We start from the raw sequence: 25,207 nt of genomic DNA, 5'->3' as shown, positions 1-25,207 counted from the left end.
TTCTTTAAGTTCAGACTCTTAGAAAATGTTTTCTTACAAACATTACATTTAATAACAGACATGACAGACTGAGAGTGGGTGTTCATATGTGCTCTATAAGTCTTGCCATATCTAAAACTGCTACCACAAATCTCACAAATATGAGGTTTTTCGCCAGTATGTATTAACATGTGTGTTTTTAAGTTGTAACTCCTACTACACGTTTTACCACATATATCACATACACAATCAGCAGAATGGGTTTTCATGTGTTTTTCGCAAATACGATGTTTTGTGTGGCTACGCAAGCTGCGTTTGTCGTTAAATCTTGTACCACATTTATCACATTTATAAGGTTTTTCACCCGTGTGTATTCTCATGTGTTTCTTTAAGTTCAGACTCTGGGTAAATGTTTTCTCACAAACATTACATTGACTAACAGACTGAGAGTGGGTGTTCTTATGTGCTCTATAAGTCCTACCATATCTAAAACTGCTACCACAAATCTCACAAAGATAAGGTTTTTCACCAGTATGTATCCGCATGTGTACTTTCAAGTTGGATCTGTTACTACACGATTTACCACATATATCGCATACACAAACGTTAACAGCAGAATGTGTTTCCATGTTGTCAACTGAAGGTAAATCGGTACTAAATATTTTACCACTCATATTGAGATCTCGAGTGTTCCCCTCCATTCCAGTGTGAGATCTCGTGTCAATTTTGAGCTGATACCTTTATTTACACTGTTTACTTCAAATACCATAACAATAAAAAGAGCTTTGTCTAGGGTTAATATCTACTGGTCAAGAGATAAGTTTACTGTGAATGAGTGGGGCATCTGTATTCCTTTGATTTTCTTTGATTCGTGTAATTGCTGATTTCTTGGCTACAAAATAAAAAAAAACACCATACAGAAAACAACTATAATAGACAGGCTCATAAAAGATTTCAGGTCAGAATTGACTAGGAAATGTTACGAATACCGCTTGTTCCTAGTTAATATCAGTGTTATATAATACACGAAAATCATTGGCACTCATACCACATTAAACAGTGAAACGAAATATTGAATATAAGACTGTTATTTTTAGTATTTGGAACAGGCTGACTGTCACTGGGCACAACAGTTCAACATAGAACCCTATGGGGAAAACCACTGTCAAACATGAAAACGTACTATCCATACTAATCTGTGTCCACACTTGTACATGATACTGATATATATATATAAAATCAAGGAATCGTGGAAGGCGTTACAGAAAAAAATAGCATTTCAAGAGGTCATAATTACTCGGACGGAAGGCGTCACAGAAAAAATAAAAATAACCTTTCTAGACTTCATGATTTTTTGGACTAGAAGAAGGTGTCACAGAAAAAAAATCAATCTAATTCTAATCTAATCCTTGAATTGCTCTCGTTCTGATATATCTCACATCACGCGACATATCACAACGAGAGCAATTCAAGTATTTAATTTTGATAAGATTGAAAACATTAAAACAGTCTTTCAAGACGCCATAATTATTCGGACGGAAGGCGTCACAGATAAAAATAAAAATTACCTTTCTATACGTCATATTTATTAGGACTAGAAGAAGATGTCACAGAAAAAAAAATCAATCAAATCAAAATCAAATCAGTGAATTGCTCTCGTTCTGATATATTGCACATCATGCGACATATCGCACCGTGAGCAATTCAAGAATTTAATTTAAATTAGATTGAAAAAATTAAAATAGCCTTTCAAGAGAATCATAATTACTTGGACAAGCATAACTCCTGAACGATGATAGTGAAAATCGTCGTCAATATTGAACTTGACCTCTGTTTTGTCATCAGTAACAACATATCAAAATGTTGGTCGAAGGTTCAAATTCGGGAGTAAATGCACGGACACTGTTTGGCAGCTTCCAGTCCGGATGCCCGCCCACCCGGATGCTCGCCCTACCCACAGATCAGCTCGAAATTAATAAATAACAGAGTTGTCCTTCGTAAAACCAGTTAAAATGCTTGAACTAATTTGTATGAAAACTTTGTGATTTTTTTATATCTTTTGACGTGAGCTCCCTTTCGATTTTTTATATTATAATATTTTACTTTTCAGAGTTATTGGATTTTTTTATCAACAAGAGGCTTTGGCACCTCTTAAGGGTCTGTTGTACACCTTGGTCCATGTGCATATTTCACAAAAACTTTACACTGAGCCATGAACCGTGAAAACGAGGTCAAGGTCAAATAAAACATTTGAGACTGACATATAGATCATATAATATTTCCATACACCAAATATAATTGACCTTTTGCATACAGTATTAGAAAAAAAAGACCAAAACTCAAAAACTTAACTTTGAGCACTGAACCATGAATATGAGGTCAAGGTAAGATGACACCTACCAGCTAGACATGTATACCTTACAATAATTCCATACACCAAATATAGTACACCTATTGCATACAGTATAAGAAAAAACAGACCAAAACACAAAAACTTAATTACAACCACTGAACCATGAAAATAAGGTCAAGGTCAGATGACACCTGCCAGCTGGACATGTACACCTTACAGTCCTTCCATACACCGAGTATACTAGACCTATTGCTTATAGTATCTAAGATTTGGACTTGACCACCAAAACTTAACCTTGTTCACTGATCCATGAAATGAGGTCGAGGTCAAGTGAAAACTGTCTGATGACGGGGCATAAGGACCTTGCAACTTGCCAATGTAGGCACGTACCAAATATAGTTATCCTATTACTTATAATAAGAGAGAATTTAACATTTAAATTTTTTTTTCAAGTAGTCACTGACATTTTACCCCTACAGATGTTCTATTTTAGCCATGGTGTCAGTCACATCGGAGACATTTTTTTAAGAAAAAGGGGGGGCAGTTGTTTTGGGAGAGACGACTTTTGTAAAAGTTAATGCTCAGAAATGCTCACTTGGCCTCATAGGTCAGGTAAGCTAAATAGAAAAGGGAGTATTTTCCAGTGTTCGGACATTTAATTTAACCCTAAAATTCTTTTACCAATTCGCTTTTATTAGTAAACTGGTTTTATCTATAGAGGACGCAAGGCTCGGACTTTAAAATTGACAATTTAACTGCCTTGGTTGGATAAATCCGATAATCCACTGTACACTGGTACATGTACATGTATCAATGTAAGAATCTATATTTGTCATGTTTATGTGTCAATTTATATCATCAAAATCCTTGTGATAAATTACTTTGCTCCTCTACGCCACGCCAATCATGATCATATGGGCCTTTTAGCATGTTTAGTTGAAATTAAGAATATCTTATCTTATCTTATAACAGGTTTAATTCAAATAAATTTCAAGAAATATTCCTGACAACAATTCGTTTTACTTGTAAGCTGGTTAACAACATATGTTTTACCTTTAGCTTTTTGTTATGTTAATTATGCGTTCCATAGATAAATAATGAGTTCGACAAGGATTGTCTTCTATAAATTTATACAAATAAATGACATCCTGCATGGTCATTGACAAATGTATAATAAACTTACAATCAAAACTTGCTTTACCTTTAGTTTTTGGTTATGTTAAATATGCGTTCCATAGATAAATAATGTGTTGCGCTGCTTTTTTTGTGTGTCCTATAAATTTGTAATACAAATAAAAATGTCATCCTGCATGGTCATTGACAAATGCAAAACAAACTTACAATCAAGACTAGTCATCCTAATTAACCAATAGGTTGTAGATATGTCATAAGTATTCAAAAACTTGGATTCACATGGAGATCCGGTGATAGTGAAAAACTTTTCGAAAGGAATATTTTATCTATGGAGCGCAGTGAAAAACTTTTCGAAAAGAATATTTTACCTATCGAACGCAGTGAAAAACTTTTCGAAAAAGAATATTAAATAGATGGAGCGCAGTGAAAAAGTGGTTTGAATCACTCGAAACTAGGTAAGACGTGCACAGAAGGGATATATATTTATTATAGATATAGAAAATTGAATATTGATTTTAATAAAAAAAAAAATATAAAAAAAGTGTCTGTATCATATACCCAAGCGACTGTGTTCAATCTGTGACAGCATTTATCAGTCAGTTTCATAGGAAATACTTATGAACGTGAACCATGTATTTTAACGTATTTTGGCTTATAAACAATCTGTTCGTATCCGTTTCCACAGAAATATGGTTAAAGCGCATTGGTGTGAGCAAGGATTTGTATATATTAACTATACAAATCCTTGGTGTGAGAAAAAAATCTGACCCAAACATAAAAGCATGCCTCCCTTTTGGAGCTAAATGGTTGCTCCCTTAGGTTCATCTATTTTTTATCTGCTGAAAATAAATTTATTTGGTGATTTATATTTATAATTGACAATGCTTCTATATATGTACTATATTTAGTATGAGCGTATCTAACAAGGTCCTCATGACCGTCTGACAGTTTTCATTTGACCTTGACCTCGCTTTCATGATGGTTCATTGGTCAAAGCTAAGTTTTTGGAGTATTGGTCTTTTTTTCTTATACTTTAAAGTCATAAGAAACGAGTGACTGGTGAAAAGTAATGTTCATCGAATTCTTGAACCAATGCATGCATGTATACATCATAAACTTAGTCCTCTGTGCACGATAATTTTTTACGCAAAAATAACGTATAATCGTCAATTTTTTTCTATCTGTCTGTTATGATTTATAAAAAATATGGCTACTCATTAAATATCGTGTTTTGAAGCCGAAGTTTACCTATTTTATCCTGCAATTAGGTGTCCTACTATACAGATACAGCCCTACAGATATCGCTATGCTGTATCTGTATACTATACAGATATCGCTTTAAAGCTCCGCCCACTGCCGGACTGTGTATTGTAGGAACCTGCGTGACCTCAGAATGTGTATTGCAGTCGAATTCCAATGACGTATCAATTGCGAATTAACGATTACTTTATACGTTCTGTTTGTTTTCAAACATTTCTTTAGAGCAATAAGAATCCCACCAATTTTCTGATAACATACACACAAGAACAGCAGTCTTTTCTACGATGACAACTATCGATTTCAAAACTTGAATGTGTATGATTGTGTAACAAAAACAACCATGTCAATTTCAGCATGCATGTTTAGTGAATGTCAAGTCTGAAGCGTAGGACAACTCGTGCACTCATGTTTCAAATTGGACAATGTTTTGATATTTGTTTTTATTGTTGAATTTAGTTGTTATGTTAAAATAGATAATTATTCACCTTGAGCGATGTATTATTGTTGAACATTCGAGATTCTTTTTTTTGCGAACCAGTCTTCAGCTGAATGTGTGATTACTGTATCGTATTACTACACGGGCCTCAAGGGATTACAAATAAAAAAATAAATGCAAAACATGTGTTTTGTGTCTCTAAAACACAAATAATATACAGAATTAATTGCAGGATAAAGACAATAACTGTTTAGTGTCTTTAAATATCAGCTGTATTTGTACTCGGCTCGAAACAGGTGTAGTAGCTCGCTAAAAGCTCGCATACACCTTGTTTCCTAGCCTCGTACAAATACAGCTGATATTTAAAGACACTAAACAGTTATTGTCTATGTCACCTTATAGTAAATAATCAACAAAAAGCATGGGCATTTAGCACGTGTTTAACATATACAACCAGGTAATTGTTTATTTTAATGACATATTCATGCGTATTGCTATCACCGGATTTTTACGAGGAGGGTCACGCTTAGTTCACTATGTATACGGAAAATGTGTCGGCGAATTGCTTCCTGGCAGCAAGCAATGAAAAATAAGTTAACTTCTTCTAAATGTGGACAAATTAAAGAATTTTCCTCAGAAAAAAGTATATGTACATAAGCTGTATAATGAAAACTATCCATTTAGTTTTAAAAAACATATGCATATTTTTTTTTTAATTTGAGGTTTCATATGACTTTAAGAAATAGGTCAACTTTAATACTCTATGATGTTTATGTGACTTTGTCAGTCGCGCAGGTTTCATTTGACCTTGACCTTATTTTAATGGTTTATTGCTCAGTGTTAAGTTTTTGTATTTGGTCTGTTAAGCAGGTATCATCTGACCTTGACCCCATTTTCATAGTTCATTGTTCAATGTTAAGTTTTCATGGTCAAGTTTGTTTCTTAGATACTATTAGTAATAGGTTATCTATATTTGGTGTATTAAATGATTGTAATGTGTACATGTAATTTCTCGTTTTATTTATCTGACCTTGACCTCATTTTCTAAGATCATGTTAAGCTTAGGTGAGAGTTACATAGTAACGCTTTATATTTAGGACTATCAACAACAAAAATCAATGGTAAGTAATGAAGGTGAGACATTTCAGCGTATGCACTCTTGTCTTATTGCAAATATTACAAATTCTTAAAAAAATAAAAAACGTTATCCATAACTTTATCAAATTCCAGATTTTCATGAAGATCGAGGTGTAGAATTTTGAAAAGATGATTTCTACCTATCAAAGTTTTCGCAAAATAGGTAAAATATGGGTCCTATCTAGCATGTCTAGCGAATGATTTTTATGGTTTGGGACTCTCTATGTTTTGTTTGCAAAATTTTAACAAACACCGCAAAAAGAGAAAATCTCTCTATTCAAGATTTTTCACAATGGTAAATAACATCTTTAAAGGGTTTGTTTACCAGTTTTGTCAACTTAATATACAGGTATAAGTAAGGTTATCTTAATGATAATCAAATTGTTTTTCACAATAATAGTTTTGAAGAAAACAACCCTCGAGCAAGTCGCTAAATATTGACATTTAAAGAGCGATAACTCAAAGATGATCGTCCGATTTTTAAGAAAATTAATCGTAATATCATGTATAAATTGTTTTTACTGCCTTAATAGATTATTTTTTTCCGCTTTCCTCGCTAATTTTCAAAATAGCATTAAAATTTATGGAGAACATACATCACCGTGGATTATTAAGAATGTACTTAGGTTTTGGAGTAAGTGTCAAATGTTCGGACTCCTTGGTGTTTTTCCATACGATACAAGGTAAAATATTTTGCCCCATAACACCTATTTATCTTTTAACATAATAGCTCACAAAAGGTCATGTACAAAATTTAAGCAGATTCTTGATTTTCTCTCTTTTATTTGAGAACCAAATGATACCAATGCAAATATAAGATAAAAGTCCGAGTCAGCCTTTATCTGCCATATTTATAAATCAACTATCTCGAAAAGGAGCTCCATGACCTATCAATATTTTTGGCTTATTTCGATCCTTAACTAATACTCTTCAAGCTTTTAATATTAATTTTTAATTTTTGATTTATTTTATTTCACCTTCGATCACCTAATTGCATCTTTTTCCATATATACAACATGTACAAATCGTTCTTTCCGTCGCTAAGTAAGGAGAACATTAGTGACGACTTCGATTGACGTCGGACGTCATAATATCTTCAGTAGCAACGTTGTTGTCGAGCGAATCAGTTTATATTTATTTTATGCACAGAGAACGAGGAGAAAAGAATTTAGCGTATAATCTAGGAGATGAATCAGGAAATTAAAGAGTTTAGTAAGTATTATTTATTCTTATATATCTTAGAAATTTTATTCTTGCATTTGGGATATATCTTGATATTAATTCTTATTTTAGAAATTCCACTATTGCATGTCAACTGTTTTTGGAATATATCATTTTCGATGTATGCAATCGAAACTTGTCATGATTGAGAATGTCACAAGATGCATTCAACATTTTTCGATTGTTCGTAATTCAAAATATGTACTCCTATATCGTATTTCAAAATATGTACTCCTATATAACGATTAGTTTCAAATGTATGTTTGTTAGTGTACTCTTCAGCTTTGCTCATACGGTAGGAAAAGATCAGGGGTAAACAAAACCAACTATATATTTGAACACCCTTTCCCCGTTTTCACCTCGGCCGTCTACGCGACTTTTAACATTTAGTTATACGATACTGTATATGACGATTTAGTTTTGCATTTAATGCTTTTATATGGAGATTTGAAAAACCTTTACAATTAAAAGTATTGTAAATAAGTGGCATTACAAAGAATATGATCTTTGTTGGTATATTTCAGGAAAGTTTAAGCGTCTAACATAATGAAGACCTTACTCTTGATTTAGGGCAATACAAGTTATTAGGCTCAAATTATTTTCATTTTTGACGTTAACAATGAAAAAATAGAAATAAAAAAACGGAGCTTAGCGGTGATTTAAAGTTCGGCGGTCACAGAATTCCTATTCGGCACCATAGAGCAAACACGCTTTAGATTGATACTTCTGTATAAAAGAATAAATGAAGTGGAAAATTTTCTGATATATTACTATATATTACTATTACTGGAAATATGGAATATAAAATTAAACTGAAATTTTGTTTGAATAATCGAACCTTATCAAATTGATAATCAAACCCTTAGTTAAAGTTGAGTTATAATATGGTGTCATTTTTTTTTATTTATTTTTTTGCCGTCAGCCCGACCTTTAATATATCGTTGTTCCATTTTAAGGTATGGATGAGGATAACGCGATCTTTGAACGCAACTTGAGCGGATTTATCCAATCTGTATTGCATGCTGCTTGCAGCGAAACGGAATCAGATGCAGTGTCAGTTAAACAAACAATGGACACAGACACAGCGAGTGAAAAGGAAAGAGTAGCTTTCTTTGGAAATGCCAGAACCAAAGAGTTTGGGAGACTTACTGCAACAATGAAAGACGAAAACGATGAAGCAGAGAACACAGAAACAGCGAGTGAAGAGGAGCGAATTGCTTTCTTTGGAGATGCCAGAACCAAAGAGTTTGAGAGACTTACTGCAACAATTGAAGAACAAAACACTGAAGAAGAGAACACAGAAACAGCGAGTGAAGATGAACTAATTACTTTCTTTGGAGCTGCCAGAATTAAAGAGCTTGATAGACTTATGTCAACCCTGAACACAGAAGTCGACAAAGTAGAAAATCAGGACATTCAAGCTAAACCAATGATTATAACAGAGAAAATTTTGCCAAATCAGGTCGAAACAGAGGCACTAGATATGGAAGAAACAGCTAGTGAGGAGGACCGTGTAGCGTTCTTCCAATCTGTTAGAGATGCAGAGCGACAAAAACTTATTGAAGCATTTGAAAGAGAGAAAAAATGGAAAGAAGAAAGAGACGAGAGACGAGAGAAAAAACGACAGGAACAGATCAGGAAAATGTTTGAGGATTTTCATAAACCAGCAGTCACTCCATTATCGGCCTCATATGAACCAGGTCCATCAAAAGAGCAGTATCATTTGGTATTTAAAAATATACTATAATTGTGCATCCTTTTTAAATAAATAACGAAAATAATAATTTAGTATGTATTGGTACGAAGTCCTAAATTTGAATCATTATATAACTGTTCCATACGATCGCATCCAAACGAGTCGTTTTTGGTGTTGGTAATGTTAATTTTTTGGATTTTATAATACATGTACAAAATCATGGTATGTAAATTGTTAAAAAGTAAATTCCTGACTATGTCTATTCACTTGATTTCTAGAATGTTGTTTCGATTTTGTAGAAAAAGAAAATGACTAGTGTATTACACAATGTTAATGCTAAATTATTGGTTTGTTTATTTTAAAGTATCCAAGCAGCAGCAATACTGAATACAACATAATGCTGAAATCCTCAGTCGCAAAACTTCACGAGAGAGTGAAAGCTTTCGCCGAAGAACAAAAAGATCTCCAGCGAAAACTTGAACTATCACATGCTACAAACCCCAGAGCGGATACAGATGAAAATAAAGAAAAAGGTAAGTTTTATAATAAGTTATCTGTGAAATAGTAATATTGCAAGTAAAGACGTGTACTAGGAAACAATTTTTTTTTATTTGGCGAAAAAATAAGTTAAGCTGAAAATTGTAATAATCTGGTCATACGCTAAATATATCAGTAAGTTTGAAGCACACATTTTAGAAGAAATGAAATTCTAACTGATGTTCTTTATATTACTATTATAATATGAAAGCTGGAATTATCAACTATAAATGTTGAAGTTAGAAAGCAATGCCTAATTTGGAAGCTCAGCTGAATATCAACAGACGAATAGGTGGGGGAAACTAAATATGGATTTTCATTTGTTTTTTTAACGTTATAAGTGTTTTATACATGTACACTTGACGGACAAAGGTAGTAACTGTCATGATATTTTCACGTGTTTAAGATTTATTTAAACTCTAAGGTAATGTATAGAACTTTATTTTTTTATGTGGTTGGTCTTTGTTGCTGTTTTAAGGTGGTATTGTTCTTTGTATTTCCATCCACTGGTATAATAATAGATTGAATTTTTTTTTATTTTCGCTATTTTATGTCGTCATCTATACGCTTTGCATGTTGCATGTTCCTTTCCTTGTTTTACTCTTATATATATATGTGCATTGTTCTAAATTGTATCGTTGTCTCTCTATGTCACTATAGTATATATTAAACCTTCATCTTTCTTATTTCATTAATTTAAACAATTCAATCTTAATTCTATTGCGACTTTTACATCATAATTACACATGCAACTGATATCGTTATTTTTGAAAGAAAGAAACATGTTGAAAAAAAATTAAAAAGAAATATAGAAAAGCAAACTCTGAAACCCGAGCTTATTTTATTGCTTTGAAGCCGTCATCCAGCAATGTTATCTTATTCCGTTGTTTATTTTTTATCCATAACTGGGAAGGAAAAGCTCCTTTATGCAATAAATAAGCTTACCCCCTCCCCTTTTTACGTATCCATAGAGAGTTAGTAAAATCAGTATATAGATGGTATGGACGAAAATAGGGTATTCAGGCGACCGATTTTTACTTACTTACTCTATTTGGATATACAAAGGGTCAGCAGCAAAGCATTAAACTGTTTTAATTAGGTTTAAACACGTGACTCAAATACAAAGGTTGAAATACTTAACTACTACATTTAATTTAACAGGTCATATCAGCATAAGAACAAAAAGTGATGCAGAAATTATAAAGGCCGACAGAACCAATGACGTAAAGAGAACAGGTCCTGTCAGGAGTTTTGTGAACAGGATTTTCAAGGTAAATATACAATATGATAGAACTTGTTTGGTGAAGTATATTCATTTTAATGTTCTCTTTTAAGAAACTTAAAACACAAATTTGACTTCAAAAAATTACTTTTCCTTGTTAAGAAAAAAAGCACAACAAAGTGGTAACCTAATTTTGTTGGTGAAAATTTAAAAGGAGAGAGCTTGAGAAGTGAAAACTATATATTTGCGATACTACTTAAAAAAATTTCTTCATAAAAAAAGAAATATAAAGAAAAGAATGGCGAGTATTCATTTGAATCAAATATATATAGAGAGAGACTCTGACATGTCAAATTCTGGCACTAAATTATATGTCTCGGCATACCAAAGTCGATACTGGTTCTACCACATACTAGTTCACAAAATACAAACACAGAAGAACAAACGTTTAGTTGAAGCTAAAACTCTAGATCTATTGATTTGTGAAACTTATATTTCGGGTTCGATGATATTGCTTGATATAATTTTTATTGTCTCATTTTCAGAGTGTGGCCAAAAGTATTCGTCACTTGAAAATTTACTCTATATATTGTATATAAAACTACATTTTTTCAAAAAAGGATTTTGGAGTAATTTTTGGTTTGATTTTAAGCAACTTGGTACTAATAGAAACAGAATCGTCCTAGGTTTATTTGTTAATTTGATTTTATACTAGTCAACAAAAGAACCGATACACGATTTTTTTTTCAAATCAAAGATGAAGTTTTCCTTTTATAGTACCAATATTGAAGGTAATAATATTTAATGACCATGTAAATACAAATCTGTTAAAAAAAAAAACCTTTTTTTGCTTTCATGACGACAAAAATTTCATAAAACGACATTTTCAAAAACAGAAGTTTCAACTAATGATGCCAACCTCTCATTTAGAGGTAAAGACAATGTTTGCAATCAATTCTTTTTGTAAAAATCATACAGTTTCTTCGTTTATTTGTAAGGCAAAGTTCGGACCCACGAGAAATCGTTAAAATCATTTTAATTTTTTCACAAGATAAACACAAATATTCTTTTCTGTTCAGAAATCCACTATTTATTCAACCAAATTAAATTATTAAAAGTTATTGTATGTGTTCATATCAAGAGAAAACAAAAACACCTGAGGACAAAACTATTACCAAATAAGCAAACATACTTTAGACAATTCTACGTCTTTTAAGGCCTTGTTGATCAAAATCAAACCAAAAATGCTCTAAATATTATTTAGAAAAATGCGTTTTTATATGAATAGATAGCAAAAAAAAATGAAGGTGACGAATACTTTTGGGCTGTCCCGGGTGTCAGATAAATACAGGTAACTGTATATACTCCTATCTCATTTCTTTCATATCAATTCTGTCTCGTTACCTTAGCATTGACAATTAGAATTTTTCTAAAAATTAAAACACAATTAATATTTTATTTTGATGAAGAAATAGTATTCAAATTGATTTTTTTTTATTTTCAGAGAAACAAATCGACGACAGCTGATTTAAGTACTAAGCCTGTAAACCCAGAAGAACTAAAGCTAGATTTGTCCTTATTGGACGATAACAGAGAGAAAGAAGAAGGTAACAACCTCAATAATACTACTAACATTTCACTTATCAACTCTTCAACAATATTTATCTTCTCGTGTGTTGTTGTCGAAACATACCATGATATATGGGTACTTGAACAATTCGAACAAGTCACCTTTTGCACAGATACAAATATTGACAAAAATCATTTTCTTTTTTCTTTTTAAAGATATTCTAAATAACACACTGTTTTTTGGTGGTTTTTTTTTTTAATTTGAAAAGGGTATCTTGTGAACTCTACTCTTCATAAGTTTTGTACGTGCATGTAAAGCAAACGGAATGTCATTGTCTCATGCCATCATGGTACTCTCCATCAAAAAGAAACTTTTAGGTTTAAAGCATGATTTAAGTTTATAAATTATGCGTTGTAATAAAATCATGGTTGCAAGTCCTTACACTACAGAAAAACTGATGATGTTGTCCATTTTTGGGGGATTTGATGATCTGAAAATTTTAATTTCGCCTGTTAAACTTATCTTATCTTAACTTATTGATCGATTATTCAGAACCATTTGCCATGTGATCTAGGATCGACCATTAACTTTGTATTGATTCAAATACAACACAACTTATTCTTATCATTTTTCTTTAGACCAACCAGATACAGCAAGAACATCGGACAGTGAGCGGTACACACTCAGTGATACTGAAGAACCACCCAGACCAAGACTTAAGCCATTTTTTACTCCACTACAAGAAACACATGAGACAACAATATCAAAGTGCACAAGTCATAAAGTCACTGAATCAATGAACCAGTTTCTGTTCAATGAACCAACCAAAGCAGATCCGACTGAAATACCAGTTCACAGTGGTTCTATCGGTAGATTTCAGCGTTTTAGGAAACAGTTCAAACGACTTTTTTGTTGCTGCTGTAGCAAGAATGTTAAAGACAGGGATACAGTTTGTTCTTGATTTTTATGAGATTATGATTTTTTTTGTTCACTTATTTATTTGTTCATTTTTTCTTTTGTTCACTTAGTTATTGGTTATAATTTTTGTTATTAAAATTTTGTTTTGTTTTAACCCGGTGTTGTTTTATAGTGTTTATGCATATCTATAGAAATAGTTTCTATATTCAAAAACAAAATGCATCAATTAAAAAAAATACAATTAAGGACATATCTTAAAATTAGAATTAGAAGTGTCATTTTGTGCTACACAAAGCCCCACTCGCAATTCAAAATATCGGATAACAGGAAGCCAGCCGGAAGCAGGAAGCAGGAAATAGATTTTTAAAAAATTGCTGAATTGACTGTGGAGCAGATGAATAGAAAATAATATTTATTTGAACTACATCAATTTGTAAAAAAACCGGATCCAGAATTTTCATAAGAATATATATCCACAACAATGACCAAGCCCATACCATTTGGTCAGCTTTTAAAGACCACAGAATCACCAATGTTAAACAATTCAAACGAGAAAACTATAGTTGTTAATTTCTGTTTCATTTGGTCTCTTTTGGAGACTTGTCTCATTGGCAATCATACCACATCTTCTTTTTTTATATATATTAATGGCCTTTTTAATAAACAAACAGTGAACGAAAAAACAAAACAAATATGTAACTCAACAACAAACGACAACCACTGAGATACAGGCTACTGACTTGGGATAGGCACATATATACAGAATGTGGCGGAGTTAAACATTTTATGGGGATCCCAGCCCTCCTCTAACCTGGGACAGTGGTGTAATAGTACAAAATACTAGTAGCAGGGCTGTAACTAGCCTCTTTCAATAGTGATGCAAAATGAAATTTTGGCGAGGGGTCTGGTCAAAATCGTGCATTCTAAGCTTTTCCAGGACTCTTTCTTACATTGAAACGCAATTAATTTTTAGCTATTTTTTTTCGACAATATTCTGGTCTCAAAGCAAAAACGTAGATTCATTGTAATTTAAGACTTTTAGGTTTAGGGACAACATTATTAGACCGATATATATATGTAGGATAAACTGCAAAAATCGTATTTCTCATAATCATCAAAACCGGATCTGTCTGCATGTCTGTCTGTTCTTGTCTTGCATTGTGCTTAGACTTTGGTGATTTATTTTTATGACTAGATTTAAATATAGTGACAGTGCGGTTATATTCATTTAGTACTAGTACTGCTTAAGTCGACACTTAGGATCATCTTGACCTTGTTTTGCGGTATTAATGATTCTTACACTGTTGAAGACCATCCAGCAACTATCAAGACGAAGAACAGGAATAAAAACTTTACCAATGATCATTTGTATTTTTCTATGCATTGACTTTGTGTGCGAGTAGGTCCCGTGCACGTTTACTCAATTTATTTTCTGTTAAAGGGTCTGAACACGACTTAATGCAAGTTTAACCCTTCAATGTAAAAGTCGTGCACGGTAACAAATGAAAATCAACACTATGACTATAGTTATAAAGTAGGACAATAAATGAACAAAGACAAACCCGGGACACAGAAGTACAAACAATTGACCATCAACTCTGAAAACTAAAACATCAGAGTGAAAAGAACTTGATTCTTGCAAGACACTTTCCGTCTGATATTTAAACGGTATAAACAACATGATTGAACCGAGAAGCAGTTTTCGTAAAATATTAATATTCAGCTTTCTGTACGTTAACTTGACTCGAAAATTCATCATTTCATCATAGCACTTTTGAGTCAAAGTTAACGTGTTTCTCTTGTAAGTTTTCGAATCCGACATTGTTTACAAACGCACAAGTGACTTTCAAAGGGAAGTAATTCTGTAAACAGAAATACAAATTTCAGTCATCGGGAAATTGTTGCTGATCTGTATTTAAATTACGTTTTGTTACATCTTCTTCATAATCAATTGATTTAATAAAAGAAACAAACTATTTCAATATATATTTTACTCGGAGAATAGATCAGAATGATTATAATGACACATAGGCTTGGGGTATGAAGCCCTTTTCTTTCTGTTTGGTGTTTTTTTGCAAAAAAAATATGTATTGAATTTTTCTACGGACACTGTGACTTTATCTACCAATAAAACATGACCGACGTGTATTCGCAGAACAGTTTACGGAAAGTGTTGTTAAACACCATTCAATCAATCAGATAATTCTTCCAATAGTGTTTTCTATTTTGTCAGATGAGGTGCCTCTCATGTTTAGGTTTTGCCTCTTGTAACAGTGTAAACTGTCAGAGTGTACAATAAAATCTTGAATCTTGCTCATTCTTTATAAATCATAGAGAGCCATACACTGTACATCATTCGGTCGTTGGTCACAGTGGCAATGACACCATATATAATGACAGCTTGGAATATATATTCAATTTCCTGCTTATCACAGTTTTCCTCTCAATAATTTAATTACCACATACTGATAGGAAACATATTTTAAGAAAAATAAATGCTGATTTCATAAAAAAAAACAAAAAACCTTATGATGGTCAGTAAGTATGGGACTATTAAATCAATTTATACCAAATATGATAGTCCAAGAGCAAATGAAAATTTAATTATATTTCAAATCCTGCAACATTTTTTTCACACATACCCTTACACCATGTACACATTTAATAAACATTCTGTGTCACATTCAAGCACACTTAACACTCCAGAATATGTATTTATTCTATTTATGTATATATAACGATTTCTATTTGAAAAAGAGAAAATCTATTTTATTCTCTTTTTCCAACTTTACTTGAATGAAATGTGTATAGATTTTATATTGGCAAGCTTGTTTATTTTGGGGCACAAGCCCCAAAATGATAAAATAACATATTTTTGAAAAGCAGCATTCATTAATCAATGACGAAGCAAGCTATATCCATCATTTTCAGTTTGGGGCAAAATCCCCAAAATGAAATTACAACATACAATGTATCTGTATCATATGATTATGTAGCTGATTCAAATGAGATATAGTTTTGTAAGCGAACAATGAAAATCTTGTAGAATTGGGGCACATGCCTCAAAATAGTTTTTGAAGAAAAGATTTAAGTTTATCATACTTTCCGATAAGTGCAAGAACAAAGAAAATATCAGTTTGCTTGAATAACAAGACAAAGGCAAATATCGTAAAATATATGTTTTCTTTTATCTTTAATTAATAACAACAGTCTTCCTTCAGTCACAATGCCGTTTTGTCATAAATCAAACAGATTTTTTTTCGTTTGTAGTGATTCTGAATGTGTTTGATGTCGTGGCCTTGTAAAGCCGACTATGCGGTATGGATTTTGCTCATTATTCAAGGCTTTACATTTACCTAACGTGTAAATGATTTAATCCGATTCATATGGACTATGCTAGATACTAGTAGTTCTCGCATTGGCAATCCTACTTTATCTCCTGATGCACTTCCTTTCACACATTGTTTTAATCAGTTATTTAAATCAGTCTAAATATAGCATGCATGACAATATATGGTGCATGTAACATTAGGCCAAAATGTGTCAGTTACTTCTTTGTAATGGCTACAAGTAAAACTTGGCAAATAACACACCTTGCCTGAGATCAATCAATATTTTTTTCGGATACTTGTTACCATGGAAATAGCAATCTGTTAATGTACCCAAAACTTAACTACAACTTGGAAGCTTGACTTCAAACTGCAAGACCAATCGGCCTTTAAACTTTGAAACCTAACACAGAAACAACACATTATACAAACTTAACTTAGTATCAAAAAGAAATATAAAAACTATAACCTCAAGTTATCCTTAGTCCTTTTACCGACTCCTAGGTCCCAACTGATGTTAAACAATTATAACCTTTCAAAACATATTGCAATTTGGGGTACTTTGCTTATTTGCATAGCGTTCATTTTGCCTTATCATGACCGCAGCCATTACAATAGGACTATTATATGCCCCTTAAATGCCAATTCCTATGTCGAATCAACACTGATGATGATGTGTCCACATAAAGGTGAATTGTACATGTTTAGGGTTCTGTACGGGTACAAATTAACAATGTCTATTGAGAAAACATTCGGCCTTTTTAATTAAAAAATCGGAGTCGTAACCACACTACAAACGTATTGCTTTGTATATATAATCACGAAAAATCGTAAAAACGACAGATTCAAAACATAAATAAATTAAAGACACAAGAAACCAGATGCTCCGCATGGCGTAGCTTTATACGACCGCAGAGGTCGAACCCTGAACAGTTGGGGCAAGTATGGACACAACATTCAAGCTGATTTTTTTTTTCACCTCCCCCTTTCCCTTATTCAAAATATAATCTCAATTCAAATTTGTAATGGAGTTTGCAACAATAACTACTCATTTAATACACCATAAAGTGTTAAAATGTAAAATGTCATACAGTCATGCTTAAAATTAATATTAATTAATAGTAACTTATAAAAAAAATAATGGGGAATGTGTCCAAAGGGACACAGATGATGCCCCCACTAGCATATAACGTTATAGAGGGACATAACTCAAGAACTGTAAAAGTGAAGCTGCCAAAAATTGAACTTAAACTGAGTTTAGAAGTAATAAGCATTATATACACATTTCATTAAATTTAGTTAAGACAAACTTAAGTTAACAGAAACTTGTAAAGGGGCATAATCCTAGAATGGTAATCAAAGTGCTTGTAATCACTGAATGGTAAAGATTGTTTTAATTTATCAGTAGGTATTAAAAGTAAATATTGCATTGTATATTGTATATAGCATTGATTTAAGTTGATTCAACTATTATTCTGGATAAAGAAAGATAACTCCAATTTTCAAAGACGGATTTCATAAAGCATTGGTTTTAGGTGATTCAACAACCATTCTGGACAAAGAAAGATAACTCCAATGCATTGTCTTGAAACTACAAAAATGCTTGTCTTTGGCATTTTGTTGGCCCTTTATTAATAAACTGTTTGCCCCGTAACCCTTAAAATATATCACAACCTTCTACTTATGGTATTAAACCTTGTGGTACAATTTCAAAACAATTGAAATACTTATACACAACTTTTTGTCCTGACACTAGATAAATGCTTGTTTTGGGCCCCTTTTTGCCCCAAATACCTAAACCATAGGGACCATAACATTGTGTTAAAAATTTGATTTCTATTTACTTATAATAAAGTTATCATCCGGAAACAATCCGTCTTCGGACGACGATGACGACGACGATGTGATACCAATATACGACCGCAAAAAAATTTGTGGTCGTATAAAAATTGTTCATGATTTGTCTGCATAAAGGGAAACACCTTTTAAGGGGGAGGCTGGTCAAAATACAGGGAGATATCATGTGTTTTTTGTGTGTGGAAAAGGGGGGTTCCATTTTTATATAAATTAAAAATGGGGGAATCGGTATTTGTTGCATATGGAAATAAGTAGTTTTCATAGCTGCCATTTTGTGTCATTTTGTCCCATATATATTGTATATGTGCTTCGACGTTTATGAATAATCAAGTTGTTATGTTTCCCTCAATTCGATCATTTGTCTACTTGAACTAGCATTACTGTCAAGTGTTGTTATAACCAGTTTAATAGTTTGAGAGAAACTAAGTGTAGATTAAAACAAAATTTGAACAGGGATTTTTGTTAAATTTTATCAAAAATTCAAAACAAGCCACGATATGAAAGAATATAGTGATACATTCTCCAATATATGATTTAATATTCATCTAATCTAGGGGCGGATCCAGGAATTTATTAGGGGGTGGTCACCTTTTGAAATCTTAAATCAAAATTCAATTTTTTTATTGGTATCATGAAAATAGTTACAACTATAGAAGACAAAAGTTACACATTATTTATAAAATTGATTCCAATTTCATTTTTCTTGGATGCCTGCGTGCAAACATGTCAACTATAACATCAAGTTCTAACTCTAAATTGTAATGCACGTGCACTATGCAAGTCCATTTAGTCGGTCCTGGCCCATTGTTGCACGTAAAAATGTTTTCAGTAACCCGAGCTCACTATTCGAACGCTCACATTCACAACTTGTTACACTCATTGTGCAAACAATTTTGAGAATTGCATATATATTGGAATAATCAAGTTTGTTGCATTTTTTAATGGTTTCAGCAGCTGACTTTGGCAATGTATCTGTGGTATGTTTCCAGAAATAGAACCACCTATCTTCTTCCGAAGAAATTCCAAATGGACTAGGCAAGTCAGAGTGACAAAAATCAAGAAACGGTTTAATGTTCTCGAGTATTACATGAGCGTGTTGTTTCTGGATAGTCATCTCTGGAATTAGAACAAGCGCCATAACAGCTGTTTTAGAAAGAGAAGAAAATCTATCATTAATGCCAGAGATCAGTTCATCAATATACGGAATACAGAGTGCACGTCGATTAAATCTGCATACAAACGTTTACTTTTCTACATTGGTTAGAGGTATAGGGGGAGGGTTGAGATCTCACAAACATGTTTAACCCCGCCGCATTTTTGCGCCTGTCCCAAGTCAGGAGCCTCTGGCCTCTGTTAGTCTTGTATTATTTTAAGTTTAGTTTCTTGTGTACAATTTGGAAATTAGTATGGCGTTCATTATCACTGGACTAGTATATATTTGTTTAGGGGCCAGCTGAAGGACGCCTCCGGGTGCGGGAATTTCTCGCTACATTGAAGACCTGTTGGTGACCCTCTGCTGTTGTTTTTTATTTGGTCGGGTTGTTGTCTCTTTGACACATTCCCCATTTCCATTCTCAATTTTAGTTAAATACTGTTATAAAAGATAATACTGAAATAATGAATACCACTAATGTACCTTTTGTTTCCATTATAAGATCCCTCTCATTCCCTAAAAAACCACTTTTTTGGTTAATCAATCAAAATTTTGGGGTTACTATCACACTTTTATGAACTAAACGTGACAATAAATGAGTGATTGAAGTGTTCAAGCTAAGTTTACTTTTGTAATAGTAGAGGTTTCAACAAAGCCTATCGAAAAACTTAAGTTTACACAGCGTTCAAGAGAGGGATATATAAAAGATCCCTCTTTAATAGTAAATAATGTGTTGTCAGTGTTTCGAGAAGTTTACTTTTTAATGTATTTTTTACAGAGGAGAATTACTAAAGAAGTTTTCATCAAATATGTTTTATGGACTCAATTCACTGAGAACATTTCATGTTTGCAATATTTCCATGAAATAACATGTTGGTTAGTGTTTTGCATGTTCAATTTTGGCATGTTTAAAAGAGGGGGTCACAATATTTGAATGTTTTAAGGGGGGGGGGGGTCAAATAAAAATAGTGAAATATTATGGGGTCAAGAAAATTTCGTATGTTTGATTTTAAAATGACCAGCTCCCCCTCCCCCTTTCCCCCTTCCCTGGTAAAAAATTATAAGTCCCTAAATGGTTGAATTTTAAAGTTAAATAAGAGCAGAAAGTAGTCGAAGGCCACCAATGGGTCTTCAACAAAGCGAGAAATCCCTCACCCGGAGATGGGCTTCAGAGGATCCCTAAACAAAATGTGTACTAGTTCAAACTCCAAAACATAAAAATGTACTTACGATTAGAAACATACAAGAATAACAAAAAACATGCAGAAACTCCTGACTTGGAGCAGGTGCACAAATGAGGCGGGGTTAAACATCTGTTATCTGCTGTTGGGTCGGGTTGTTGTCTCTTCAACATATTCCCCATTCTAATTCTCAATTTTATTTGTAATATATCAACCCTCTTCCAATACGTCTAACCAACGTAGAAGAGACAAACACACAGCAATACCTACAATTGCACTCAGTTTAAAAGAAGTTCGAGTCCAATGTCAGAATAATTAACAAAGAAACTAAGCAAAATTTCAATGACTATAACTAGAGGCTCTCAAGATCCTGTATCGCTCACCTGACTCTACATGGGTTTTTGAAATCATATAAAAAAGATAAAATTTTGCATTCCATTCCGCGGTTTTCTAAAAAAAGACATTTGTATAGGGTCCGTTGTTAAACTAAGTCCCCCGCTGGCAGCAATCTTTGATGATGGATCGGCTACAAAGTTCCAACACTTGGTCAGCACATCATAAGGAGCATTCATGCTATGTTTTGTTTGATTCCATTCAGTGGTTCTGTAGAAGAAGACTTTTGTATGCATTCCCCTTAGGGTCTTCTGTTAAACTTAGTCCGCCGCTGGTGGCCATCTTGGATGTTGGATCGACGACAAAGTAACAACACTTGGTCAGTAACTCATAAGGAGCATTCATACTATGTTTGGTTTCATTCCATTCGGTGGTTCTCTAAAAGAAGACATTTGTATGTACACTGTATTTCCCATAGGGTCCTATGTTAAAATAAGTCCCTTGCTGGCGGCAATCTTGGATGATGGACCGGCTACAAAGTAACAACACTTGGTCAGCACCTCATAAGGAGTATTCATGCTATGTTTGGTTTTATTCCATTCAGTGGTTCTCTAAAAGAAGACATTTGTATGTATTTTCCGTAGGGTCCTACGTTAAACTAAGTTCCTGGCGGCCATTTTGGATGATGGATCGGTTATAAAGTACCAACACTTTGTCAGCACCTCGTAAGGTGGTGGTTTCATTCCATTCAGTGGTTCTCTAGAAGCAGTTCAAAATGTAAAAAGTTAACGATGACGACGGATGACGACGACGGACGACGGACTCCAAATGATGAGAAAAGCTCACTTGACCCTTCGGGAATGATTGCCAATGAGACAAATTGACAATGATTATAAAAAAAAAAAAAGATGCCGCATGAGTGTCAATGAAACAAGTCTTCACAAGAGACCGAATGACACAGAAATTAACATTTATAAGTCACCGTATGATCTTCAACAATGAATAAAGCCCATGCTGCATAGTCAGCTATAAAACGCACCGAAAACAAAGTAAAACAATTCAATCGAGAAAACTAACGGCCTGATTTATGTACAAAAAATGAATGAAAAACAAATGTTTAACGCATAAATGATGCAACTACTAGCAGTTACAGACATGCGAGCTCCAGCTCTCAATTTAATTGATTGAAAGAGTATGTCTTCATCATATAAAAATCAGGACCATCCCTCCCGTTAGGAGTTAGTATAATGCCATCACAAAATATATGAGAACATAACTGGGGTCTATCTGTCAGGCAGTCAAGAGAAAGCAGGGCCGTAACTACATGGAGGCAAATGAGGCAAATGCCTCATGTTGGAAATTTGAAGAAAAAAAAAAATTGAAACAAAAGCTTGTCTTCATATCAAATTGTTTTCACGGCGAGTGTCTTGCAAGAAGCAAGTTCTCTTCGGTCTCTGGTGTCGCCCCTGCATGTTTTTCGTGATCTATGTTTCTAATTTACTTTTAGTTTTCAGTGTTTATGGTCTATTGTTTGTAGTTATGTGTCTTATCTGTACCCGGGTTTGTCTTTTGTTCATTTATTGTCCTACTTTATGACTATAGTCTAAGTGTTGATTTTCTTTTGTAAATCTAGTAATTTTGTTTAAAACTTGAGTTTTCTTATACTGAAGGACCTTTTGTCTAATTGAAAAAACTACATTCAATTGTAAGAATATTTGAAATTAGATCTACGATGACGGGTGAACGGTTGTGTGGTTTTTGGCAATGTTGCATGTCCAGCAATGTCCAGACATTGTGCGAGAAAATATTTTAAGAAGATACGATGTTACTGGACACAGAAAAATTGGTCGTTTCTGCATGGAGAATTGAATTTAATATTAAAGAATACAAAACTGGCTCTCTTTTTTGTAGATAAAACTAGATAGCTGACATGGGTTAAATTAAAGTGAGACCACCAATCTCGAGGTATCAAATCATTTGAAAAAAAACAACAATGTATTGCCATATATGACCTTTTACATTGAAGCGCTTGCAATTAAGTCGTGTTCAGACCCTTTAATACAAAATAAAGGAATATGGAGTAAACGTGCACGGGACTTAATCGCACACAAAGTCAATACATAGAAAAAATACAAATTATCTATGATCAGGGTTTTTATCCCTGTTCTTCATCTCGATAGTCGCTGGCCTGATGGTCTTCAGCAATGAAAGAATCATTAATACCATAAAACAAAGTCAAGATGGTCCCTAATGTCGACTTAAGCGGTACTTAAAGTATAATACTGCACTGTCACTATATCTAAATTCAGTCATAAAAAAAATTCTCCAAAGTCAGGCTAAACATAATACAAGACAAGAACAGACAGATCTGGTATTAAAATGATTATGAGAATTACGATTTTTGCTTTATCCTACATATCGGTCTTTTGATGTTGTCCCTTAAACCTAAAAGTTTGTATTTACAATGAATCTATATATTTTGCTTTGAGACCAGAATATTGTCGAAAAAATAGCTAAAAATTAATTGCGTTTCAGAGTAAGAAAGAGTCCGGGAAACGGTCAGAATGCACGATTTTGCGTCATTTTTTTCAGAGCTTCTGGGGGCCTTGAGCGGCCTCCAGAAGCTCTGAAAAACCCTTTGCCTCGCTTCGCTCGGCGAATATATTTTGCCTCACTTTTAAAAGAAGCTAGTTACGGCCCTGGAAAGTATAGTTTAATACAAACAAAATGTTGTTTATTGCAATACATGTATGATGTCGGGTTCTTAAACCTGTACTGCCTACTTCAGACTACCAAGTACAAATTGTCATTTATTTATAGATAATATTAATGTAAAAAAAACTGGACTCAACTGCCTTCAAAAATTGAATTGCGTTATTTACTAATTCAATAAGTCCAAATTTTCGTTAGAGACAAGACTGCTCTATGTTTATACATTAATGTAAAAACTACATGCTTCTGCTTTTGTCTAGACTTTCCATCAACATTCATTTATAACTTTATTTACAAAAATATATTTTGACAAAATTTGTCTTGCAACAAATCATTGTGTTAAATTTGTATTCTTCGTTTCTTTTCTCTTCCATAGAAATCTATAATTGTTGAACAATCAATTGAATTCATTAATTGATTAAAAAATTAAATCATATTTGAAAAACAAATCTTAAAAATATTTCAACCAAATCATGGGAGTCAAGGGGAATGTGTAAAGTTTCTAAAAACACAATACAAAATTAGTGTATGCTCCTACTTTGCATAAGTTCACCTTGTCCTAAAAATAGCCTGATACAAATGCATTAATCGACCAAAACAAAGGGGGGTCCAACCCCCGGATCCCCGCCCCCTGGATCCGCCAATGGCAGCCACTCCAAAAGCAAGATGGCTAACAAAACTAAACACAGTTCAAAATAAAACTATGGGATATACATCATGTCAGGGGGCTTACTGAAATAAGTGATTTTTAAATCACTTATTTGAGTAGCAAATTCAAGGTTTTGTCACAAATTGGGATTATGTATTTTTTTTCAAAATTTTAAACACATAGGTTTAAATAATATCTTTTAATTAGTCAAATTAAAAAAAAATGAACTTTTTGCTTCTTATAAGTAGCAAACTTTTTGCCTTTAATGCTATCATTTAGCTGAAAATTCTATTTTAGTTGGAAAAAAAATGCTATAATAATGGCTTTACATAATGAACTGATACTTTCTTCAAAGATTTTTCCCAGCAGTGGGAGTATTTTTCCTGTGAAGTTCAAGGTTTCATCTTTCAGATTATGTAATAAAATTCTACTGTTCGCGATAAAAATTTCACTGTTCGGGGGTGTTGAAATTAGTGGGGGTTATTAAAAGAATGATACTTAAAGAAGTGAGTTTTGGGAAGGAAATTGAG

The 25,207-nt window shown here is 33.1% G+C and overlaps 1 protein-coding gene across 1 annotated transcript; it reads left to right on the top strand.

The window, feature by feature from the left end:
• The first annotated feature begins 7,386 nt into the window (after window positions 1–7,386).
• Window positions 7,387–13,617, top strand: LOC143080479 (uncharacterized). Its single transcript, XM_076256334.1, has 6 exons — window positions 7,387–7,511; window positions 8,477–9,246; window positions 9,581–9,749; window positions 10,915–11,024; window positions 12,480–12,582; window positions 13,184–13,617. The coding sequence occupies exons 1-6, from the start codon at window positions 7,487–7,489 to the stop codon at window positions 13,504–13,506; spliced, it is 1,500 nt and encodes a 499-aa protein (XP_076112449.1). The 5' UTR covers window positions 7,387–7,486; the 3' UTR covers window positions 13,507–13,617.
• The last annotated feature ends 11,590 nt before the right edge of the window (window positions 13,618–25,207 follow it).

This window comes from Mytilus galloprovincialis, chromosome 1, assembly GCF_965363235.1.
Source record: "Mytilus galloprovincialis chromosome 1, xbMytGall1.hap1.1, whole genome shotgun sequence".
Taxonomy (NCBI): Eukaryota; Metazoa; Mollusca; class Bivalvia; order Mytilida; family Mytilidae; genus Mytilus; species Mytilus galloprovincialis.
The sequence above is the reverse complement of the archived record's forward strand: the minus strand, read 5'-3'. Positions and strand labels throughout refer to the sequence as shown.